This window comes from Manihot esculenta, chromosome 18 (assembly GCF_001659605.2).
Source record: "Manihot esculenta cultivar AM560-2 chromosome 18, M.esculenta_v8, whole genome shotgun sequence".
NCBI lineage: Eukaryota > Viridiplantae > Streptophyta > Magnoliopsida > Malpighiales > Euphorbiaceae > Manihot > Manihot esculenta.
In genome coordinates, this window is record NC_035178.2 from 11,543,224 (window position 1) to 11,566,707 (window position 23,484).

General features: G+C 29.1%; 5 protein-coding genes across 6 annotated transcripts; 1 reads left to right on the forward strand and 4 right to left on the reverse strand.

Moving 5' to 3' along the window:
* LOC110606225 (mitogen-activated protein kinase kinase kinase 20-like) lies at positions 1–2,603 on the forward strand. Its single transcript, XM_043952854.1, has 2 exons — positions 1–2,191; positions 2,270–2,603. Exon 1 carries the CDS (start codon positions 10–12, stop codon positions 1,021–1,023), a length of 1,014 nt encoding a protein of 337 aa, XP_043808789.1. The 5' UTR covers positions 1–9; the 3' UTR covers positions 1,024–2,191; positions 2,270–2,603.
* Positions 2,604–4,829: 2,226 nt separating this feature from the next.
* LOC110607091 (frataxin, mitochondrial) lies at positions 4,830–8,216 on the reverse strand. 2 transcript variants are annotated; one of them, XR_002486618.2, is made up of 7 exons: positions 7,773–8,216; positions 7,130–7,525; positions 6,977–7,049; positions 6,845–6,892; positions 6,659–6,753; positions 4,964–5,155; positions 4,830–4,929 (listed from the first exon to the last, which is right to left on the reverse strand). XR_002486618.2 is itself a non-coding variant. In XM_021746145.2 (6 exons), the coding sequence occupies exons 2-6, from the start codon at positions 7,372–7,374 to the stop codon at positions 5,026–5,028; spliced, it is 591 nt and encodes a 196-aa protein (XP_021601837.1). In that variant the 5' UTR covers positions 7,375–7,525; positions 7,773–8,216; the 3' UTR covers positions 4,830–5,025. The 2 variants fall into 2 exon arrangements, 1 of the variants encoding a protein (XP_021601837.1); XM_021746145.2 differs by having other exon boundaries at positions 4,830–5,155.
* On the reverse strand, positions 8,050–15,550 carry LOC110606226 (mitogen-activated protein kinase kinase kinase 20). Its single transcript, XM_021744980.1, has 5 exons — positions 14,656–15,550; positions 14,461–14,511; positions 14,211–14,266; positions 14,025–14,109; positions 8,050–8,177 (listed from the first exon to the last, which is right to left on the reverse strand). The coding sequence occupies exons 1-5, from the start codon at positions 15,548–15,550 to the stop codon at positions 8,050–8,052; spliced, it is 1,215 nt and encodes a 404-aa protein (XP_021600672.1).
* A 3,920-nt stretch (positions 15,551–19,470) lies between these two features.
* Positions 19,471–20,979, reverse strand: LOC110606227 (mitogen-activated protein kinase kinase kinase 20). Its single transcript, XM_021744981.2, has 4 exons — positions 20,073–20,979; positions 19,918–19,991; positions 19,614–19,787; positions 19,471–19,506 (listed from the first exon to the last, which is right to left on the reverse strand). Exons 1-4 carry the CDS (start codon positions 20,968–20,970, stop codon positions 19,471–19,473), a joined length of 1,182 nt encoding a protein of 393 aa, XP_021600673.1. The 5' UTR covers positions 20,971–20,979.
* A 42-nt stretch (positions 20,980–21,021) lies between these two features.
* LOC110606228 (mitogen-activated protein kinase kinase kinase 20) lies at positions 21,022–23,215 on the reverse strand. The gene is made up of 2 exons (XM_021744982.2): positions 22,246–23,215; positions 21,022–21,074 (listed from the first exon to the last, which is right to left on the reverse strand). The coding sequence occupies exons 1-2, from the start codon at positions 23,213–23,215 to the stop codon at positions 21,022–21,024; spliced, it is 1,023 nt and encodes a 340-aa protein (XP_021600674.2).
* Positions 23,216–23,484: the final 269 nt, after the last annotated feature.

The window sequence follows — 23,484 nt, forward strand, 5'->3', positions numbered from 1 at the left end:
ATCCCAGCAATGAAGAGAAACTTTGTGGCAGTAGAAGAAGATACTTTGGATAATCATGGAGTCGCATGGTGGAGAGGGCCGCTTCTTGGCAAAGGAGGCTCTGGGTCTGTTTATCTCGCCTATTTGAAGAAACCCAAATCAAGAAACGCGTTTTATCGGCGTGTTATGGCTGTTAAATCGGCGGACGTCTCTTCATCAAGTTTGCTTCAGAAGGAGAAAGAGGCTTTCAACCATCTTCATGACTGTCCCTACATTATTGAGTGTTATGGTGAGGAAACTACTGTGAGTAAGAATGGACAGATGGTCTACAATCTGTTGCTGGAGTATGCTTCTGGAGGAACCCTAGCTAATCTTATTAGGAGATCGGGTGATTGTGGATTGCCTGAATTGGATGTGAAGAGATACACAAGGTCTATACTTAAAGGCATCGATTATATCCATAGCCATGATTATGTTCATCGGGATTTGAAGCCAGAGAATGTGTTGCTTGTGCCAAGTGGTAGTGGTGACTTTGTGCCCAAGATTGCGGATTTCGGGTTAGCCAAGAAAGTTCAGAAGACAAAGAGGAGAATGTTTGATTCATCTATTGCGGGGACTATTTTGTATATGGCACCAGAGACTCTAGTTGATAATATTCAGGAATCTCCCTCTGATATTTGGGCTCTCGGATGCATAGTTTATGAGATGTTTACTGGGAAACCAATTTGGGGTTTGGACCCTAATGAGTCAACTGAAGAACTCTGCAAAAGGATTGTTGATAGATTTAAGTTACCTGAAATTCCATCTGGGATCTCAAAGGATGGAAAGGATTTCTTAAAAGGATGCCTAGTGAAGAATCATAAGTTCAGATTCAGCATTGAGATGTTACTGAATCATCCATTTGTATCAGGAATACTAGATGACAGAGGTAATGAACTTTGTGATTGGAGCTGTACTGAAGAGTGGAGTTCTGTCTCTGAAGAGGGTTCGTGTTGTTGTTGTTGGTCAGATGTTGCAGAAGGGAGTAATGGCAGGGAGTTCTGAAGTTCCCCTGAAACCACAGCTTCAAGAGTCTGAGGAAGTAGTGCTCCAAATCTCTGCTATCACTGACAAAGGTATATTCTCTTGCATTTGATTCAACAGCCCATGTTTCTTCATTCGCAAATATAAGGGAAATATGCTACTATATATATTCACCATTCCTACTTGTGCAGATTGGTATTCAAGTTAAGAAACAGTTTGATGGACATCAACTTCAGCACTACACAATTGGAACTGAAATGATTTGGGCATATGTCTCTCAAGGAATTGAAGATGTGGTTTTCTTGCAATTGCAAAGAATATGGTCTAAATTGGCCAATGGAGCTGGATTGGGCTACACAACTCTGGTATTCTGCTCATGACTGACACTGTTATACATTTAATGGTATAAGAATTACAAGTGATATTCTATTGGTATAAGGAGATCGGGTGGTTGTGGATTACCTGAATTGGATGTGAAGAGATACACAAGGTCTATTCTTAAAGGCATCGATTATATCCATCGCCATGATTATGTTCATCGTGATTTGAAGCCAGAGAATGTGTTGCTTGTGCCAAGTGGTAGTGGTGACTTTGTGCCCAAGATTGCGGATTTCGGGTTAGCCAAGAAAGTTCAGAAGACAAAGAGGAGAATGTTTGATTCATCTATTGCCGGGACTATTTTGTATATGGCACCAGAGACTCTAGTTGATAATATTCAGGAATCTGCCTCTGATATTTGGGCTCTCGGATGCATAGTTTATGAGATTTTTACTGGGACAAACCACTTTGGGGTTTGAACCCTAATGAGTCAACTGAAGAACTCTGCAAAAGGATTGTTGATAGATTTAAATTACCTGAAATTCCATCAGGGATCTCAAAGGATGGAAAGGATTTCTTGAAAGGATTTCTTGAAAGGATGCCTAGTGAAGAATCATAAGTTCAGATTCAGCATTGAGATGTTACTGAATCATCCATTTGTATCAGGACTACTAGATGACAGAGGTAATGAACTTTGTGATTGAAGCTGTACTGAAGAGTGGAGTTCTGTCTCTGAAGAGGGTTCGTGTTGTTGTTGTTGGTCAGATGTTGCAGAAGGGAGTAATGGCAGGGAGTTCTGAAGTTCCCCTGAAACCACAGCTTCAAGAGTCTGAGGAAGTAGTGCTCCAAATCTCTGCTATCACTGACAAAGGTATATTCTCTTGCATTTGATTCAACAGCACATGTTTCTTCACCCGCAAATATATATTCACCATTCCTACTTGTGCAGATTGGTATTCAAGTTAAGAACCAGTTTGATGGACATCAACTTCACCACTACACAATTGGAACTGAAAAGATTTGGGCATGTCTCTCAAGGAATTGAAGCTTCAAAGACTATGGTCCAATGGAGCTGGATTGGGTGCAATTCTGGTATTGTGCTTATGACTGACACTGTTATATATATAATGGTATGAGAATTACAAGAGATATTCTATTGTTTCCCAAGAGAATTAGGTGCTTGTATTGATGTTTTACAAATCTTGGATTTCATTAAATGGAGCTTGCTTGTGTGATGAAGATGATGTGTGTACTTGCAGGTTTCCAATCCAAAATGAGCCTATTGAAAATAGAATTCATATGGAAAAGCTGCTGTGGTACTTGGTGTTTAGAAAAAAGGCTTTATTGTTTATGTTAGGAAAGCTTCGAAGCCAGGACTTGCTGTCTGTAGCTTACTCTTCTATGTATCAATTCTCTACTAAAACGTTGTAATTTAATATTATTCATTATAAATAAAATTTTTATTTTTGCTTAATATGGATATAGGAAAGAAATGCATCGGCCTACATAAAAAAATATTATTTGTGGTATTTTGTACGTAGAAAAATATTTATTATTGTATCAGAGATAAAATAGAGTAATTTAATTTATTGAGTAATCAGATACCAACGTTACAAACATGGATAAAGGAAGTTGTTACAAAATCACAGTAGAGAAGAGTAGAGATATCTCTCTTGAATGGACATGAAAAAAATAAATAAATAAAGAGAAAATAGTAAAATTTAGGGAAAACTATCTTTATAGTATTTAATGGCATTCATAAAGGACAAATATGGCTTTGAAAATTTTCTGTTATTATTGCACTAACTGATAATGCACAGACATCTGTACGAGCATGCATGCACGTGAAAGTTCATAACCGCTTATGAAATTTCAAAATAATTGTTTGACAAAAAATATTTTCTTTGAATTTTTTTTTTTCATTTTCTAAAATTTGAAATACTAAAAGAATAACTATTCAAAAAATATTTTTTAATTAAAGAGAAATTTAATTTTTTTTTTTAAATAGCTTCTCTAATTTTGAAGAGAAAAAGCTATTTTAAAAATTTTTATGATCTTATTAATACCTTTAAATTACTTTTTATACATAAATTTATTAATTTTATTATTAAAAATAAATAAAGAAACATAAATAATGAAGATATTTAGATGGTTACTTTTTAAGCAGCAATAAAAATCTACAAGTTTTTTTTTTTATTTTAAATTTTGGCATAATTGGCTAATTTTTTAATTTTTTTTTGTTTAAATTAAATAAGTTTACAACTGTAAACTTATTTAATTTTATTATTTTCAATATAATCCTTTTATTAGTTATTTTTTTACACTCAATTTAATATTATTAATTATAATTGTGACAAATTAAAAAATTTAACTTTATTATCTAATTTTTTTATTTAATATGTCTTAAAAATAATAATTCACATGATAGAGATATAGATTAAAAATATTTTGGTTAAAATTAATTGAGTTTAATGGAAAAAATTGAGGTAAATATAAAACACTTAATTTTATTATCCAAAATTTTTATTTTAGTATATAAATGTAAAAATTTCAAAAATCTTTAAATTTTTTTTATATATAATAGGCATTTAATCTATTGTAATAGTTTTTTTTGAAATGAATCTATTGTAACAGTTTAAAAGCTTGTTTAGATCTGAAAAGAGAAGGGGCTTTTATAATTATTGATGAAGAGCATGGGATAATATGAAATTTGATTTAGGATGTTTTAATTTAAAATTTCTTTTAATTAGAATAGAAATTATTTATATATCTTACAATTTATTTATAATAATAAAAAATGCCACTTAATTATAATGTCAATGTCAATAAAATTATACTTTTTAATTTATATTTTAATTTAAAATAAAATCTTTACAAGACTTTTAATTTTAATTTAAATTGCGTCTAGATAAAATTTACAAACATCACAAAAATTTGATTTTTAAGGTTAATTGACCTTTTTAAAATGCTCTGATTTCATAAAAAGCCTGGAGACGTTTGGGAAGGTGAAATACTAAGATTGGAACAGTATATATAGATAGCTTAGCCTAGAACAAACGACACTGGGATGGGTAAACGATAAAAATTAACTGTGACGAATGAACGCTTAGATTTGGAAAATATGAGAGTTAAAGAAATTATTCTCTTTTTCTATAAAAAAAATTAAATTATGGATTAAGCAAAAAATCAATTAGGATGAGGTCTGATTAAGATGTAGGATCCATAACTTTAAAAAGACACATGAACTGTGAAGTGGGAAAGGGCATATACTCTCTCTAATGCAATTTCGATTGTGTGTATAATTTCTTAACCGGACAAATTAGACTACTTTGTTAAAGTTGAAAGATTTGAAATTAAATTGCAAAATTATGAACGAGTCTAAATACTGTTATAATAGAATTGTACTAATTGATCAAACTAGTTTAACTGAAAATCTAACTAATAATCAATCTCGTTAATAATAATAATAGTAAAAAAATCCATTCCACTATTCAACAGAAAATAGTATATAAAGATCCAAGAAAAGTTTAGTAAATTTATTAGAGATCAGTAGTACTCATTACCATGTTTGCTAACAAGATTTTGTAACACCAACCCCCATTTATTAACATGTAAAATGTCCCAAAGGAATCCTAGAAATAACAATAATACAAAGATTGCTGGAGAAAAAACACATCTGCAGTGCACTAGAGAATTTGCCACTAGTTAAGCAAGTTTGATAGGTTCACCACATAGTTGCACCAATTCACTTTCCAAAATTTTCAATAAATTTGCTTTTGTCCTCCTATAAATCCATGCTTGAGCGTCCAGATCCCAATCAAACCTGGATGGACCACTGCATGAAAGACAATTCAAACAAACCAGTAAATAAATAAAAGCATTGGGAATAAAAAAAGGACAAAGATTCCTAAATTAGCATGTTAACTTCTTGGTAGTATTTGCGTCCCACAAACACAGCAGCAGCAAAAGCATTGGGCTTAAAGGCATTAAGCAGACAGGACAGTTACAAATTGGAATACATGTTTGCTCATATACATAAGCCACGTAATGTACACGAACTTCATTTCAGAGATTGGATTAAGTACGGAATCCGAACCACCCTGATCCAGATGCCCTTGGGAAATACAGCTGGAGAAACAGAATGTAGACTTCCAAATACTCCACTGAGAGGATAAAAATAATAATAAAAAATAGAATTCCTTCTGTAAACTAGAGATGAACGACTGGAATGATGAAAAGTAGTGTACCTAGGAGATGAGGGTGTGTGTATGTGATCATCATAAAGGAAACTCTTGCAACGAGTAGCAGTCGTAGCAAGCAACAGCCTCCAATCATGGGGCCCTTTCAGGTGTTTTTTTTTTTTTAATGCTCCCTCAACGTCCATCAGCCATAATATAAACAAAGCAGATATCCTACCTTCATTTTTTAAGAAATTTGTTTGCATTATATTTTTTTCCCTCTAGAAATTAGGCGGAGAAGGTGAAGATAGGAAGGGGGAAAAAAGTGAGAAAAAGGAAATGGAGAAATGGAATAGGGAGAAGAAGTGGGAGAAGAGAGAATAAATCTATGAAGATCAAAAAATTAAATTCCTATAAAATGTGCGGAGGACACTTTCACGACAACATTTTGACAGGAATAAAAAAAAAGATTCTGACAAGAATTTAGTGATAATTGAAGATTTTAGAACATAGAGAACTCTTATTTACTTGTGTGAGTTGCAGAGGAAATATAACAAGATATTTATATATGTATTGTAGCCTATATTAGTAAACTACACCAACTACTAAATAGGAAATATAAGGTATTTATACATGTGTTGTAGCCTACATTAGTAGACTACTACTACTCAATCACAATAATTTATAGAAGCTAATTAAATCAAACAAATTAGGATCATATCAGTCTGAAATCATGCTCAAATCTTGCACTAGTCAAGACTCCCCCATCAAGTTAGTGCAAAGATATTACACATGCTCAACTTGCATATCAATGTAAAGATCTTGTTGCTAAGACCTTTAGTAAGTTCAACAGCCAGTTGTTTGTCAAATGTCACACCGAGTGTACTCAAGATAATTATAGTAAATTATGCTAACTCATCCAATATCCAGTTCCTTGATCATTAATCTTATATCACAACATAGAAACAAATACCAAATTATCTCAATAGTTTCTTTAAATAAAGATAATTAAATTACAATTCGCAATCAGTGTCAAACAAGCTAATTTCTAAAATACAAGTGTATTAAAACAATAAAATAAAGCAATCAAAATGTATGAGTGTTTGTGCATGTGTGTAAATAAATAAACATAATGGCAAGCAGCAGTAAAACATTGATACCTCACTGGAGAAGACAACCAAAGTTGCCTATTGGGTGTCTGCTTGTTCAACACATAGGTACCTAAATCCCCAAGCTTGAGAGTCAAAACCTCATTCTACCAAAACGTGTAAACAAACCCATTAAATCACAAACAACTTTTATAAATAAAATAAATAAAAAAACAACTATTTCTCAATCAGTCTCACCCCATAATCAATGTCAAGGCCATCAATTTGGACACTATCACAATATTCCTGTAAAACACACAGCAACCAATATCTAAAGGCACAAAAATCATTTCATTTAAATAAAGAAGGATGCAAGGCAACATTTTCAACCTCGAATTTCTCCTGAAGGTCATGGATTGTGGAATCAGCTAGTCTATGGAAGTCATCTTCCTGCAGAAGAGAACTGTATCAAAATTAATTGCCATTAGCAATCCAATCACATATATTTCAATAAAAATAGGAAAAGCATGTTGTAGTACTAACCGGTAATCAATAGTAGCAGGGCCTTGAGAGTCCACATTGAGATCCAAATGGCGAGAGCAGAAGCTTCTTGAACATGAAGAAAAGCAAGGACTGAGAACGTTGGAGTGTTGACTGAGAACTTTAGAAGCAAGTAGAAGCAAATAACTAGAATGGGGAAATGTTGAAGCATAAGAAGTAGGAGGAGATTGAAAGTGAGGTTTCAGAAGCTTTGAGAGCCTTCTTAAAGAAAGTAACTTGGAACCCATTTCTGTAATTAGAAAAATACTCTTCACTAGAACTGAATTTGTTCTGTTTGATTTGGCCAATAAACTGAAAATATACTTGAGTTTTCCATTCCCTTCTCGTATCCGGCCAAACTCGCCGAACCCGTTTATCCTTACCAACTTTTGCTGTAATCTGAATTACAAAATGGAATCATAATCAAAATATCGGAACATAAACGGAAATCAAAGAGGACAAACAATTAAATTTTAAAATAATTAAAAACAAATATATGAAATTATTAATAATAAAATTATATAAATTTCAAGAAATCTCAACGAATCCACTTATATATATTCTACAATTTTCAACAATTTTCAAATAAACAAATTTCCAAACAACAAATTTCAACAAACCCATCAAGTAACCCATCAAATCAAACCTGTTGTGGAGAAGCAGCAATCGAGGAGCTACAGCGAGCAAAAATAGAAATGGCTGGATTGCCGAGGAGGAGAAAACTGGAAACCACAAAGGAGGAGCTGCACCGACTCTGGACTAGCGACGTGCCGAAGAGAGGCTTTCACTTCGGACCAGCGACATGCGACGAGGAGCTGCAAATGCGATGATCGACGTTCCGACGCGCCTCTGGAAGACAGAGTGGTGACCGTGGGAGACCGAAGCAGCGGCGAGACAGGAGCAGAGTCGCGAGAGGAAGGGGACTACAATAGAAGAGCTGCAGCGGCGAGACACCAGCGTGACTGAGGAGAAGCAGCAGCGGCGACGGCGAGGGATGCAGGGCCAAAAGAAATGGGATGCGGTGGGGCGGCGGCTGCGTGTCTTCCGATTTCTTGTTGGAGAGAACGAGCGCGTGTTATAGAGTGAGGTTTAGGTCACTTATTTTGGATATTTTAATTAAATTATTTTTGGTAATTTTTTTAATTAAAAATTATTTGGATATTGAAACCTTTTTCTTGAAGCTAAATTAAAAATATTTAAAATTTAAAATTAATAAATACTTAAATAGAAAATTTAAGAGAAAATTATTATTTAATTTTACTATATAAATTTATTATTTACTCTATAAAATATATTAAAATATTTTTTAAAATTTTTTTATTTATTTTATTTATTAAATAATTTCTTTTTAATAATTTTTTTTCCTTTTAAGGGAGATTTCAGTGCCTAACTCATACCATTGGTAACTGCCATAATCACACCTTAATTATCTCTCATTTAGGATTTCTATTAAATATCTTTTCCATCTTAAAAATGATTATTCATCTCTCATTTAGGTTTTCTATTAAATATTTTTTCTTCTTAAAAATATAGAAGCATGAACAAAGCTATCTTTTCCATCTTGCAAATATACATCCAAGAATTGCATATCAAGAACAAAGCATGGACCTGGTTAGACATTCCCATCAATTGAACTCCGTTGTAGCTCTGAGGACATCGTGATTGGTGAATGTGAGTCAAATTCAATTCTTGAACTACTGTTGCAGATCAAAGTGGACGTGATTCAGCTTTTGCCTGCTATCGTGACTGGGATTTAATTAAGCCACCATTGCTACGGAGTTTGAAAGAATTGCAATCTAATTGCTGAATCAAATCTAAATTCGGAATCGCTGCTGTGGGTTACGTGTTCAAGCCATTAATGTTGACTGGGATCAAGCCATTGCCATGCCGAGATATTGATGAACAAGCTATTGAGTAGTCTCCATTACTGTTCTGAAATTGGACTTCATGCTTCATTAGTGGTACTTTCCTAATTTCACACAAATTGGACTTTCCCGAGTTTGTTTTGCATTTATAGGAATGACAACATTTTTTGTACTGTTGAAGTGCTCTGAACATGGTATTGGCTTCAATATTCATGGCATTCCTAATCTCAACAATCTTGGCTTGAATTAGCTTACCCAGGTTTATTGCATGAACAAACGTAAATAGGCAATCGAGCATATAAGCGTTAGGGCAATATTGGAGAATTATGTTCAAATTCTCGCCATCTTCTGTGATTTTACTTTCTATGCTTCAATTTAGGATCAGTGAACTTCTTTTTGATAATATAACAATTGAATTTAGGGTGCACTTGATTATTTATTGAAAAGAGTGAATAAGATTTGCTGCTCGTTAGTGATCTACAACAAACTTTTGAGGTTAAGGAATAGCATACAACCAATTTAATTATTAAAAAGATCATTTTAATATCAGGTTAGTAAATTTTAATATGGTTTAATAAAATGTTTCAATTTATTAACAATAAATAAATAAAAAGGTATAATTTTGTTATAAATTGCATATTCTGAAATAACAATCGTATGAAATTATAAAATATTTTTTTTATAATTTTTTTTAAAAATAAATTTATAATTAATATTTCGACACTCTTTCTAAAAATTAACATAATATTAGAATACTCAGATTTAAATAATAGATTTTAATCGCTCATAAAAATTAATTAAAAAATAAATATTAAATTATTAAAAGAATAAAAATAATTGTCAAGTACTAATTATATAGTTAAGGCCGGAGTGTTAAAAAATAAATATAATTAATTGAATTATAATATGAAATTGGCTAACTATTTTAATACATAAAACAATTAATCATTTATATAAGTTCTTATAAACAAATTAACAGTTAAAATCTCTAAATAGTCAAATTGAAATCTCTAAAATAAATTGAAAATTTTAATTTATCAAAATTTGCCTTTTCCTTTGCTTTCTCAACGACCAAATATCAAAATTCCATTAATAATTGATATATGTAATTCCATTTGATTTACTTGAAAATTCATAGTTGCTTCTGATAGCTTTATTACATCATTTTCTTTCTCTTTATAACTAATTTCTTCTTCAAACTAATTTTCTTAACCCATTACTTCTTCATTTGTTGTCACTGTATTTCCTTAAATTCTATTCTTTTACTCATTGTTAGAGTTACGAAGAAAATTGTTAATTAATTTGATTTTTTTTCTTTCTACAGATATTTTAAATAAATATCGTCATTAATTTTCTGCATATTTTGATAATTAAATTTCCACTATAAAAAATTAAAAGATTGATATATAATTGTAAATTTGTGAAAAATATTTGAATTATTTTATTTAATAAAAAATATTAAAATATAAATTAAATAAAAAGTAAAATTATTTTATTCAATAAATTAAAATATAAACTAAACGACTATAAAAAATATTTTACGTCACTGTGAATAAAAATTGTTGAGTGGCTCTGAGAAATATGCCAAATCTTAAGAAAATTAAAAAATAATAATAAATTTATCAATTAAATTATTAAAAAAAGTTTTTGTTAATTAAATAAAATAACTTTTCGTTGCCGATTTCCGTTTAGGACCAACACCGAGTATTTTTCCCACTTGAAACTTTTAGATCTTTACAATCTAAAAAACGACATAAATACAATATAAATATATAAATAAATAGTAAATAAATATTAAAAATTAATTTTAAATAAATTAAAAATTATTAAAATAGAAATAATTTTTAAATTCTGTAGTGATTTTCGTAATAATTCAAAAAAAGTTAAGAGTTAGTTTTGTATATTTTAAAAGAATAATTATGAAATAAAAAAAAATTAATAGTATATAATTCATGGTATTTGGTATAATATTAATGGAAAAAATTAAATAAAATCATATAAGTATTTGTTATTATGATTTGTTATAAAAATAGTAAAATTATTATTTATTTAGAATTATTTAATTTTAAAAAAATTATACCAAAATAAATTTATTATTAATTATAATTTTTTACATTTATATGTGGGTAACTTAAAAAATAATAATGCATAATATAGATATTATATGTAAAATATAAAAATATAAAAATATGAATGAATAACATCAATAAGAAAAAAATAAAAATAAAAAAATATTATATTAGCATTATTGCTTTAGTACTTTTTTTTAACCGGCAATAAAAAGCATTACGTGCCTATCAAGCAAACATTTATAATAAATTTTAAGGGAAGATAAATATAGGAGAATCCAATTAAATGCTAATTAAATTTTTAAATAAAATTTAATTACAGTATTCATTCAAATATTAATCTGTCAAGAAATATAAAAAAAATATTAAAAAGATAAAATAATCTTTAAACCATAACACAATTCAGCTCTCAAGGGAGCTTCTTTCCCAGTTTAAGACATCAAGACTGGCTTTAGTATTGAGCAAGCTTCAATTTCTTTTTTTATTGACATATATTTAATTTAAAAATAAGTCGTGTATGACAGAAATAATTTATGATACTGGAAAACTATGGCTAAATATATAATTATATTCATATATAAACTACAATTATAATTTATTAATTGCTTAAATTTACAAAAATTATAATAATTAATAATATACAAAAATTATAAAATTATTTTTTATTAAATAAAAATTTCTTCTAAAAATATATCTTAATATATTTTCACATATCTCCAAAAAAAAAAAAAAACCGATAAAAATAGGCACTCCTTTTCTCTTTTCCAGCTTATTTTTTTAATGATTTCTCCTTCCTCCCTTTCTCTCTTTTTCTTCCTTCCTCTTCTTTTCCTTTTCCTCTTCAACTCTAATAAATATACTACCACAAAAATTTCTTACATCTAATTTAAGCATAGGATAAAATAATTTAAGATCATTGAGTCATTTTTATTTATTTATTTTGTAAGTTCGTAATCTAAGATTGCATATTATAGAATTAAGGGTAAATAGCATTCAGTTAAAATCGAAAAAATTGATCGAATCGAATTAATTTAGAAATTCAATTTAATTTTTTATTTGTTTTATTTAGTTTAATTTTTATTTTAAAAAATTTCAGTTATTTTAGTTTAGTTTAGTTTTGATCAGAAAAAATTAATAAAACTAAATCGAGCCGATGAGTGATAATAATATATTATATTTGCTAATACAAATATATTAGAATATAATCAAAATTGAAATATTTTAATTAAATTTTATAATACTAAAAATAAAAGAATAAAAATAAAAAGTCTAAACGATCAAACTGAATCAAATAAAATTAAATTGGTTTGATTCAAATTAATTTCTACTTAAAATTGATTTAGTTTTCACAAACTCTAAAATTTTAATTTTCAATTTTTTTAATTTAATTTAATTTTAAATTAAACTAATCAAATACTCGGCTCTATATATATGAAATCTATATATATGAAATCCATTTGAGAAAGTAAAATGGTAATCATTATCTATAATTAAATATAAATTAATTATGTTATTGATATCATGCCAGCAAAATATCAAAACTAAGATCATTTTATTATTAATTATATTCTAAATTTTGCTGATTGAAACATAGTTAATGATATAGAAATATTTTAACGATTTTTTAAAATTATCAATAATATAATTAATTTATATTTAATAATTATAATTTTATAATTATTTAATGGATTATAATTTTAATAGGGGCTTTCAATGAGTTGATATGAAATTGTCCAAAGGTTTAAATGCATGTTCAGTTAGAAAACTATCGTGATAGGAGACTTTGTTTTAGAATTAGAGAGACTGGAGGTGGGATGGCTAGACTCTATTGCATAGACTTGAGAAAAAATTGTTTCGATTGGCACAAAGTTTTTTCATTCCTTAATTATCTAGAAAATCATGATTCGTTCCATTGGATAAAAAAGGTTTAGAATTAAAAAATAAGATTTTTGTTTGTTTATTTAGGTAGAAATATATAATTTAATTTCTTTTATATTTAAATTAAAATTATATATTGATATTAAAATAAATTTAAAAATTTTCAGGATCTACCAAGAAAATGATGCAGCATTTCTTTAATAGAAAGTAAAGTTACATCTCTCCTAACTTTAGCTTTAGCTTAGTAGGAATTGGATATTACCATTTATTTTTGTAGAAAATAATTTTATGAAAATAAATAGTTATTTAAAAAAAATTATTTTCTTTAAAATTGACTTAATTTTTCAATCAAAAAATATTTTTTATTGATTTTTTTTTACTGCTATTGTAAAAAAATGCATAATTTATTTTCTTAAAGAATATCTTTCATGAATAAACAGATCCTTATAAATAGAGTTTTTTTTTTTTCAAAAATAATAATGAAATTTCATTATGATTTTTGAATTTCACAAACTTCCACATGTGGGACTGGTGCTGCTTATAAGAACCTTTCTAAAAATGAGCTTCACAAGATTTGCTCAAAAATTCTTTTCTAAATACATGCAAGCTTGTACATACTGCTTCATGGTGTGCATTTGTTATCAGTTACTGCAATAGTTTCTCTTTATTGATTTTGCTCTAATCTCAACAACTTTATTTAGAAACATTCATTTGTAAGAAAAAAAAATGAATTTTAACAAATTACACGTAACTACTATTTCTTTATAATAAAATTCCTTTTTAAGTTAAAAAATTAAAATTTTTAAATTTAAATATAAAATTGATGAAAAATAAATCACCTAAATTGAATTTTTATAAAATTTGTTATTCTTGATAGGAAAATTAAAACTTCACGAATAAAAATTTTACAAAATTTTATAATAGAATATATAACTAAACGTACTTATTTTGAATCAGATAAAAAAATTAATATTTTTTTTATATATAAAATACCATGAACGAGATTTTTATGGGGATGATGCATTTCTTTCCCATATGAATATTAATGAAATTTGATTTCTATAATGAATAATATCAAATGACAACCTTTTAGTAGATAATTGGTTAAAATGGAGTTAGCAAGTCCTGGCTTTGAAGCTTCCGTAGCATTAGCTTTCATCACACGAGCAAGCTGCATATAATGAAATCCAAGATTTGAAAAACATCAACATAAGCTACTAATTCTCTTGGGAAACAATAGTGTATTATAACAGTCATAATTAAGCACAATACCAGAATTGCCTCCAATCCAGCTTCATTGGCCAATATGAAAACGACATCTTCAATTCCTTCAGACATATATCTGTCCAAAACTTTTGAGTTCCAATAGTGTACTGCTGAAGTTGATGTCAATCAAACTGATGCTTAACTTGAAGGAAAAATTAATCTGCACAAGTTGGAATGATGAATATAATAGGACATTTCTCGTATCATGTGGGGGTGAAGAAACATACATGTGCTGGTGAATCAAATGCAAGAATACCTTTGTCAGTGATAGAGAGATTTAGAGTACTACTTCCTTGGACTCTTGAAGCTGTGGTTTCAGGGAAACTTCAGAACATCCTGCCATTACTCTCTTCTGCAACATCTGGCCAACAACAACAACAAGAACACTCTTCAGATACAGATGTAATAGAACATCACTCTTCACAACAGCTCCGATCGCAAAGTTCATTACCTGTGTCATCTATTCCTGATACAAATGGATGATTCAATAACATCTCAACACTGAATCTGAACTTATGATTCTTCACTAGGCATCCTTTCAAGAAATCACTCCCATCCTTTGATATCCCAGATGGAACGTCAGGTAATTCTAATCTATCAGCAATCCTTTTGCAGAGTTCTTCAGTTGACTCATCAGGGTTCAAACCCCAAAGTGGTTTCCCAGTAAACATCTCATAAACTATGCATCCAAGTGCCCAAATATCAGAGCCAGATTCCTGAACATTATGCACCAGAGTCTCTGGTGCCATATACAAAATAGTCCCTGCAATAGATGAATCAAACATTCTCCTCTTTGTATTCTGAACTTTCTTCGCTAACCCAAAATCCGCAATCTTTGGGACAAAGTCACCACTCCCACATGGCACAAGCAACACATTCTCTGGCTTCAAATCACGATGAACATAATTATGGCTATGGATATAATCAATGCCTTTAAGAATAAACCTTGTGTATTTCTTCACATCCGATTCAGGCAATCCACAGCCACCCGATCTCCTTATAAGATCAGCTAGGGTTCCTCCAGAAGCATACTCCAGCAACAGATTGTAAACCATCTGTCCATTCTTACTCACAGTAGTTTCTTCACCATAACACTCAAGAATGTAAGGACAGTCATGAAGATGGTTGAAAACCTCTTTCTCCTTCTGAAGCGAACTTGATGAAGAGAACTCCGCCGATTTAACAGCCATAACACGCCGATAAAACGCGTTTCTTGATTTGGGTTTCTTCAAATAGGCGAGATAAACAGACCCAGAACCTCCTTTGCCGAGCAGCGGCCCTCTCCACCATGCGACTCCATGATTATCCAAGCTATCTTCTTCCACTGCCACAAACTTTCTCTTCATTGCTGGGATTTTGGATTCAGAGTAAACTAATCTCTAGTGCTTAACAATAGCTAAGTGTAACCTAACTAACATCCACGGGAAATAGAAATTTTGCCGCCATTTCGATAACGTAACCTAACAAATAACTAAGTCCATGTACGTTGAAATAAAGAGCCCTGTACCCAAAAAAAAATAAAAATAAAAATATTGAGTGTAATCTTTTTCTAAATTTTATTTATTTATTTTATTTTACTCTTAAAATTTTAATTAATTAAAAGGCCAAACTTTATATTAATAATAATTTTAATCAATTTTATAGCCTATAAAACTATTCAATAAGCCCTCACAAATTTCAACCGATAGTAATTTTATTTGAATAAATCTGAGAAATCTCAAATTTTACTTTTAGATTTCTAACTCCCAGTACTCATCTCAAAAACTAGAGAAAAAATTATTTAATAAAAAAAGAAAATATAATCTCACTGCTATCAATTATATAATAAAAATATTATTTTTCACAACTTTATATCTAAAATTAATATTTTTATTTTCAAATTTACTTTAAAAAAGGAGCTTTTTTAGAATAAAAAATAATGAAAATATTTTATACTTATAACATTTAATCAAATATGTAAAATAACAGTTATCCTTTCCTTATTTATATAGTTATAGAGGGTGTATACCTAGATTTTCATTTTCCTTCACTAAATGGGTTAGAAGTGTTATCAATAGTAATTATTTATTAAGTTAAATTGATGAAATTAAAAAAAAAATTGTAAAATTAAGGGTTTTTTTTTGCTAGGTCAAATAAAAATGAAAAATATTACATTAGGAAAAAATTTAATTAAAAAATATATATTTTAATCCTCTCTTTTTTATTATTTTATTAGTTTCACAAAATTTTGCCATCTTGTATTTTAAATTGGAATATTAAAAGATATATTATGCAAAGATAGGGAACTTTAAGAAACTTTGATTTTATTTTTTTTAATTTTTATATACAATCCAATTAATTTATAATGATAATTTTTTTAAAAAATTTTAAAAATACTCTATATTTAAAATTTAAATTCTGTAATTAAAATATAAGAATCTACGTTGTCCCACCTACTTTTTAGATTTTTATTCTATCTTTTAAAAATATACTAAATAAAAAAAAATTCTAGCAACAATAAAATTTATTCGACATGAATCAGAAGTTACTAAAATCTTTGTTTCATAAAGTTATTAATTAATATTATCAAACTAATCAGAATTTTTTTATTAAACCATGATATTTATTCACCAAACACATTATTATTATGTATCTTCTTATTTTAACTAAAAGCAGAAGAACAGTTTAAAAGTGGCAATTTGGGTAAAGTTTGATTAAAATATATAATTTATTATATTATAATACGTAAAAATTCATATTAAAATATTATTAATAAATTACTATTATGAAAAAAATTTATTTAATTTTTAAAAATAAATTAAAATATTTTTAATATTTTAAAAATTTACTAATTAATCATTCTGTTAAATTTAGCCATTAAATATTTTATTATTTAGTTTTTATAATTTTAAAAAATTTATTTAATTATCTTTTAAATTTTAAAATATTTACTAATTAATTTCTCGTATTATAATTTTTTTTATAATATTTAATCATTAAAATTAATAAAAATATCAAATAAATTTTAATATATTTTTTAAAATTAAAAAATCATCAAATAAATTTTTTCATATCATAAAAATTAAATAAAAATTTTCTCAAATTTTATTTTGTTTGCTAACTCAACATACTATATAAGCACATTACAGCCACTGACCGACTGACCCCTGATTAAAATAGTTGACAATTATTTTAATTTAATTAAAATTATAAAATAAATTGATTAAAATTGAAAAATCACCTAAAAATTAGGTTAGAAATGATAGTCTACCTTTGTGTAATTATAATATGCATAACTGAATAAGTCAATAATACATTAATTTAAATTATTAAATTTGCTTTACGTTTTATAATTTTATATCATAAAAATATAAAATTTGCTTTAATTTTTTTGTTGTGCTATAGGTTTTTTATATTAATTTTTTTTTGTTGATATAAGAAAACTTATTAAAATGAATTTCTTATTTTGGAAAGAATTAAATTCTTCTATTTTAATTAATTTTGGAAAGAATTAAAATTTTCAATTTTAAATAAAAAAATTAATCTTAAATTAAGTAAATCTAATAAGAAGTAACTATCTCAATATCTTGAAACCTCTCTATATGTTTTATTAGCTTTAGTATTTTCAAGGAGATCTTCTTATCAACCGTGTTTTTTCTTTGAACTGCAAAAACAATTTTCATTACAAGGCTGATTGAAGATGAACAATCTTATCAACATTGTTAAAGACAAATTAGGTTACTCCATTACATTTTTTTATATTTTTGGCACAAAATATTTTACACATGTATATTTTTTGCAAATAAATAAAATTTTAAATATTTCGATATCATCTTTAAAAATTCGTAAGTGTTGTGAACTTCCATATGCAAATTCATAATCGGTCCTTAAATCTTTTAAAAATTGCCCTTAGCGTGTAATAAAAAAAGTTTAAAGACGTTAAAAAAACTTAATGAGAAAATGTATTTTTCATCGAAAAGATTTTAACGCCTCAATATGTCGTGCACTGATAACTTTAGATGATTGCTTATATATAAAAGCTTTTGGAAACAAGGAGAAATCCATTCTAATTTGCCGCGCATTTTACAAAAGAACTTAGAAAAGACCTTCTGGTATGGAAAACTGCTGCTGGAATTAAGTCAAACAGCTACTGCGAGGAAGCTGAAACAAATATCAGGCTTATAAGAATCAAATACAAGCTCTCTAAAAATTAATGAGTTGTACTCATTTATTTATTGGTATAAATTATTTGGTATCTTGAAATTTATTGATTTGATTAATTTGGATTTACGCCGATTAGACTAATTAAAGAGGTAAACACTCTCTCACAAGTTTTTAAAGGTGCTCTGCTTTAGAATTCGAATTCGAGATCTCTGATTAAAAAAAAAGAAAAAGACAATAGCATCTCATTTTACATGTTGGATCATTTAATATTCTAAATTTTAAAAAATGTAATTTTTAAAATATATAGACCTGCAAATATTGACACGGCTCAAATAACGCTTTTATGCTCAAAATTCATGTGTGTGCATCATGTTTTGAGTTAGTTAGTGGAATAATAACTGACAATTTTCAAAGCTATGCACGTACCTTCTATAAAATTAATTTTCCTCCATGTTTAAACAATTTATCTTTGTTTTTTCACCATTGATCCATGAAATGATCCATTTATTGCTCCTTTTACTTTAAGCTCCTTTGCAAGAAGAGAATCTAAGTTAATTTTTATACCATCAAGCAAGATTTTCATTTCTCAAATTTCAAATGATTTTTTTATTAGAAAAAATAAATTCTTTAGTTCCAAACATGAGAATTTAACAAAACTAAATTAGTTGAATTAATTCGTGTAGAATTTTTTATTTTAAATATGAATAATGATATTTAAATTTGAGAAATTTTTAAAAAAATTTTAACAAACTCTTACAATAGAGCATATGTATAAATAAGCACGCTCCTTATCTTAAATATTTTAAAAGAACTAATATTTTTATCGATCGAGAATATTATAAAAAATATTTGGAGGTTTATACATTTCTTTACTATATCCATATTAAGCAAAAATGAAAATTTTATTTATAATGAATAATATCAAATTACAACGTTTTAGTAGAGAATTGATACATAGAAGAGTAAGCTACAGGCAGCAAGTCCTGGCTTTGAAGCTTTCCTAACATAAACAATAAAGCCTTTTTTCTAAACACTAAGTACACACAGCAGCTTTTCCATATGAATTCTATTTTCAATAGGCTCATTTTGGATAGGAAACCTGCAAGTACACACATCATCTTCATCACACAAGCAAGCTCCATTTAATGAAATCCAAGATCTGTAAAACATCAATACAAGCACCTAATTCTCTTGGGAAACAATAGAATATCACTTGTAATTCTCATACCGTTAAATATATAACAGTGTCAGTCATAAGCACAATACCAGAATTGTGTAGCCCAATCCAGCTCCATTGGCCAATTTAGACCATATTCTTTGCAGTTGCAAGAAAACCACATCTTCAATTCCTTGAGAGTCATATGCCCAAATCTTTTCAGTTCCAATTGTGTAGTGCTGAAGTTGATGTCCATCAAACTGTTTCTTAACTTGAATACCAATCTGCACAAGTAGGAATGGTGAATATATATAGTAGCATATTTCTCTTATATTTGCGAATAAAGAAACATGGGCTGTTGAATCAAATGCAAGAATATATACCTTTGTCAATGGTAGCAGAGATTTGGAATACTACTTCCTCAGACTCTTGAAGCTGTGGTTTCAGGGAACTTAACAACACGCTGCAATTACTCTCTGCTGCAACATCTGACCAACAACAGCAAGACGAACCCTCTTCAGATACAGAACATCACTCTTCACAACAGCTCCATTCACAAGGTTCATTACCTCTGTCATCTAATGTTCCTAATACAAATGGATGATTCAGTAACATCTCAATAGTGAATCTGAACTTATGATTCTTCACTAGGCATCTTTTCAAGAAATCCTTTCCATCCTTTGAGATCCCAGATGGAATTTCAGGTAATTTAAATCTATCAACAATCCTTTTGAAGAGTTCTTCAGTTGACTCATTAGGGTCCAAACCCCAAAGTGGTTTCCCAGTAAACATCTCATAAACTATGCATCCAAGAGCCCAAATATCAGAAGCAGATTCCTGAATATTATCAACCAAAGTCTCCGGCGCCATATACAAGATAGTCCCTGCAATAGATGAATCAAACATTCTCCTCTTGGTCCTCTGAGCTTTCTTTGCCAATCCAAAATCTCCAATCTTGGGCACAAAGTCACCACTCCCGCTAGGCACAAGCAACACATTCTCTGGCTTCAAGTCACGATGAACATAATAATGGCTATGGATATAATCGATGCCTTTAAGAATAGACCTTGTGTATCTCTTCACATCCAATTCAGGCAATCCACAACCACCCGATATCCTAATAAGATCAGCTAGGGTTCCTCCAGAAGCATACTCCAGCAACAGATTGTAGACCATCTGTCCATTCTTACTCACAGTAGTTTCCTCACCATAACACTCAAGAATGTAGGGACAGTCATGAAGATGGTTGAAAGCCTCTTTCTCCTTCTGAAGCAAACTTGATGAAGAGACCTCCGCCGATTTAACAGCCATAACACGCCGATAAAACGCGTTTCTTGATTTGGGTTTCTTCAAATAGGCGAGATAAACAGACCCAGAGCCTCCTTTGCCAAGAAGCGGCCCTCTCCACCATGCGACTCCATGATTATCCAAAGTATCTTCTTCTACTGCCACAAAGTTTCTCTTCATTGCTGGGATTTTGGAGTAATCTCTAATCCTTTTACAATAGTCGAGGGTAACCTAACTAACATCGACGGGAAATAGCAAGTTTGCCGCCATTTCGAAAACGTAACCTAACAAATAACTAAGTTCATGGACGTTGAAATAAAGAGGCCTGTGCCAAAAGAAAATTAATTAATAAATAATCTTGAGCTATACTCTTTATCAATAGTAATTATTTATTAAGTTAAATTGATAAAATATCCATTTTAATCCTCTTTTTTTCATTATTTTACAAAATTTTACCCTCTCTTGTATTTTAAATTAGAATATTTTAAAAAAAAAAAAATTTCAAATGAGATATTGATGTAGCGATAATAACGGAAAATTTAAGGAATTGATATAATACACACTTTGATTTTATTTTTTTACATATATATAACATTTGAATTTGAGCTGTACAAACTCATTAAAAATAAAATATTTTTTCCTAAACTTTAAAGATGCTCAATAATTAGAATCTAAATTCTAAACCTTTAGTTAAAAAGAGAAATACCAGAATTATCTCACCTCACATTTTAGTAATTTTAATTCTATTTTTTTAAAATGTACCAAATAAGAATCCGTTTCTTTTTTTAAAAAATATTTTTCTAAAAAATATTTTTTCTATTTTTTGATGTTTATATTATTAAAACAATTAATTAATAAAAAAAAATATTTTTCAAGTGAAAGAGAAAATTAAATTATTTTTAAGAAAGAAATAATTTAAATTTTAAATTATAATTATTTTTTTGAAAATATATAAAATATTTTTCATATACAATTTATTTTAAATGTAAAATTACTCTTATACTCACTAATGTTAAGTGTGTTGATAACAGTGCATCTTTCATTGGTAAGATTATGCCATTATTAAACTCAGTTCAGAGTTGCACTGACCTGGGTAAAATAATTTAAATGATACTCTTTGAAAATTTTACTATAAGAAAATTAGAAAAAGTAATTATAAATTTACTGTTAGTAATTTAATAATTGGTATTTTAGATGGCCAATAAACTATTAATAATTTATTTTATTTCTATTTTAACTAATTTTTTTTTAAGTCAATTTTTAACTAATTTTTTGAAGTGTTTGTTACTGTTACAAATTCTATAATAAACCTTTTATCATCTGTGCCTTCAGTATCCTTGAAATATATTCAGTAGCGGATTATTTTGCAAAGTAGGGTATAAAGAGCTAAGAATTTATAGAAAGACTCTAGGATAGTTCTCTTACAATATGACTTAGAGATCAAGCAAGACAAACCTATGAAGGCCAAAGAAGCTGACAGAGGACACAAGAGTTTCATCCTAAAGCAATTATAACCAAGCAATGAAGTGCTTTTCTTATCATCTATTCCTGATACAAATCGATGATTCAATAACTTCTTAATGGTGAATCTCAACTTATGATTCTTCACTAGGCATCCTTTCAAGAAATCCTTCCTATCCTTTGATATCCCACAAGGGATTTCAGGTAATTCAAATCTATCAGCAATCCTTTCGCGGAGTTCTTCAGTTGACTCAGCGAGGTTCAAACCCCAAAGTGGTTTCCCAGTAAACATCTCGTAAACTATGCATCCAAGAGCCCAAATATCAGAGGGAGATTCCTGAATATGATCAGCCAGAGTCTCTGGCGCCATATACAAAATAGTCCCTGCAATGGAAGAATCAAACGTTCTCCTCTTTTTCTTCTGAACTTTCTTGGCCAACCCGAAATCACCAATCTTGGGCACAAAGTCACCACTCCCACTTCGCACAAGCAACACATTCTCTGGCTTCAAGTCGCAATGAACATATTCATGGCTATGGATATAATCAATGCCTTTAGGAATAGACCTTATGTATCTCTTAACATCCGATTCAGGCAATCCGCGATCACCTGATCTCCTTATGAGATCAAATAGGGTTTCTCCAGAAGCATACTCCAGCAACAGATTGTAAACCATCTGTCCTTTGTTATTCACAGTAATTTCTTCACCATAACACTCAAGAATATAGGGACAGTCGCGAAGATGGTCGAAAACCTCTTTCTCCTTCCGAAGCGATCTTGATAAAGAAAACTCCGCCGATTTAACAGCCATATGTGGTGGATAAAATGCGTTGCTTGATTCGGGTTTCAAAGAGGCCAGATAAACAGACCCACACCCTCCTTTGCCTAGCAGACGCCCTCTCCACCATGCGACTCCTTGGTTATCAAAGCTATCTTCTTCTACAGCCTCAAACTTTCTCTTCATCGCTTGGATTTTGGATTCAAAGCAAGCTAATCTCTAATAGTTTAGCAATACTTCAGTGTATAGGGGAATGGGTTTTTCTGCCGCATAACATCGACTGGAAATAAAAAAATTGCCGCCAATTCGTAAACATAACCTAACCAATAACTAAGAACAGTAATACATATTGCATTGGGATTTCTGTTTTTTACTTTTTTTAATTTCTTTATTTTTATTATTTACTTCTTAACCAATAAAATATAAATAGATGCACATGAAAATAAATAATAAAT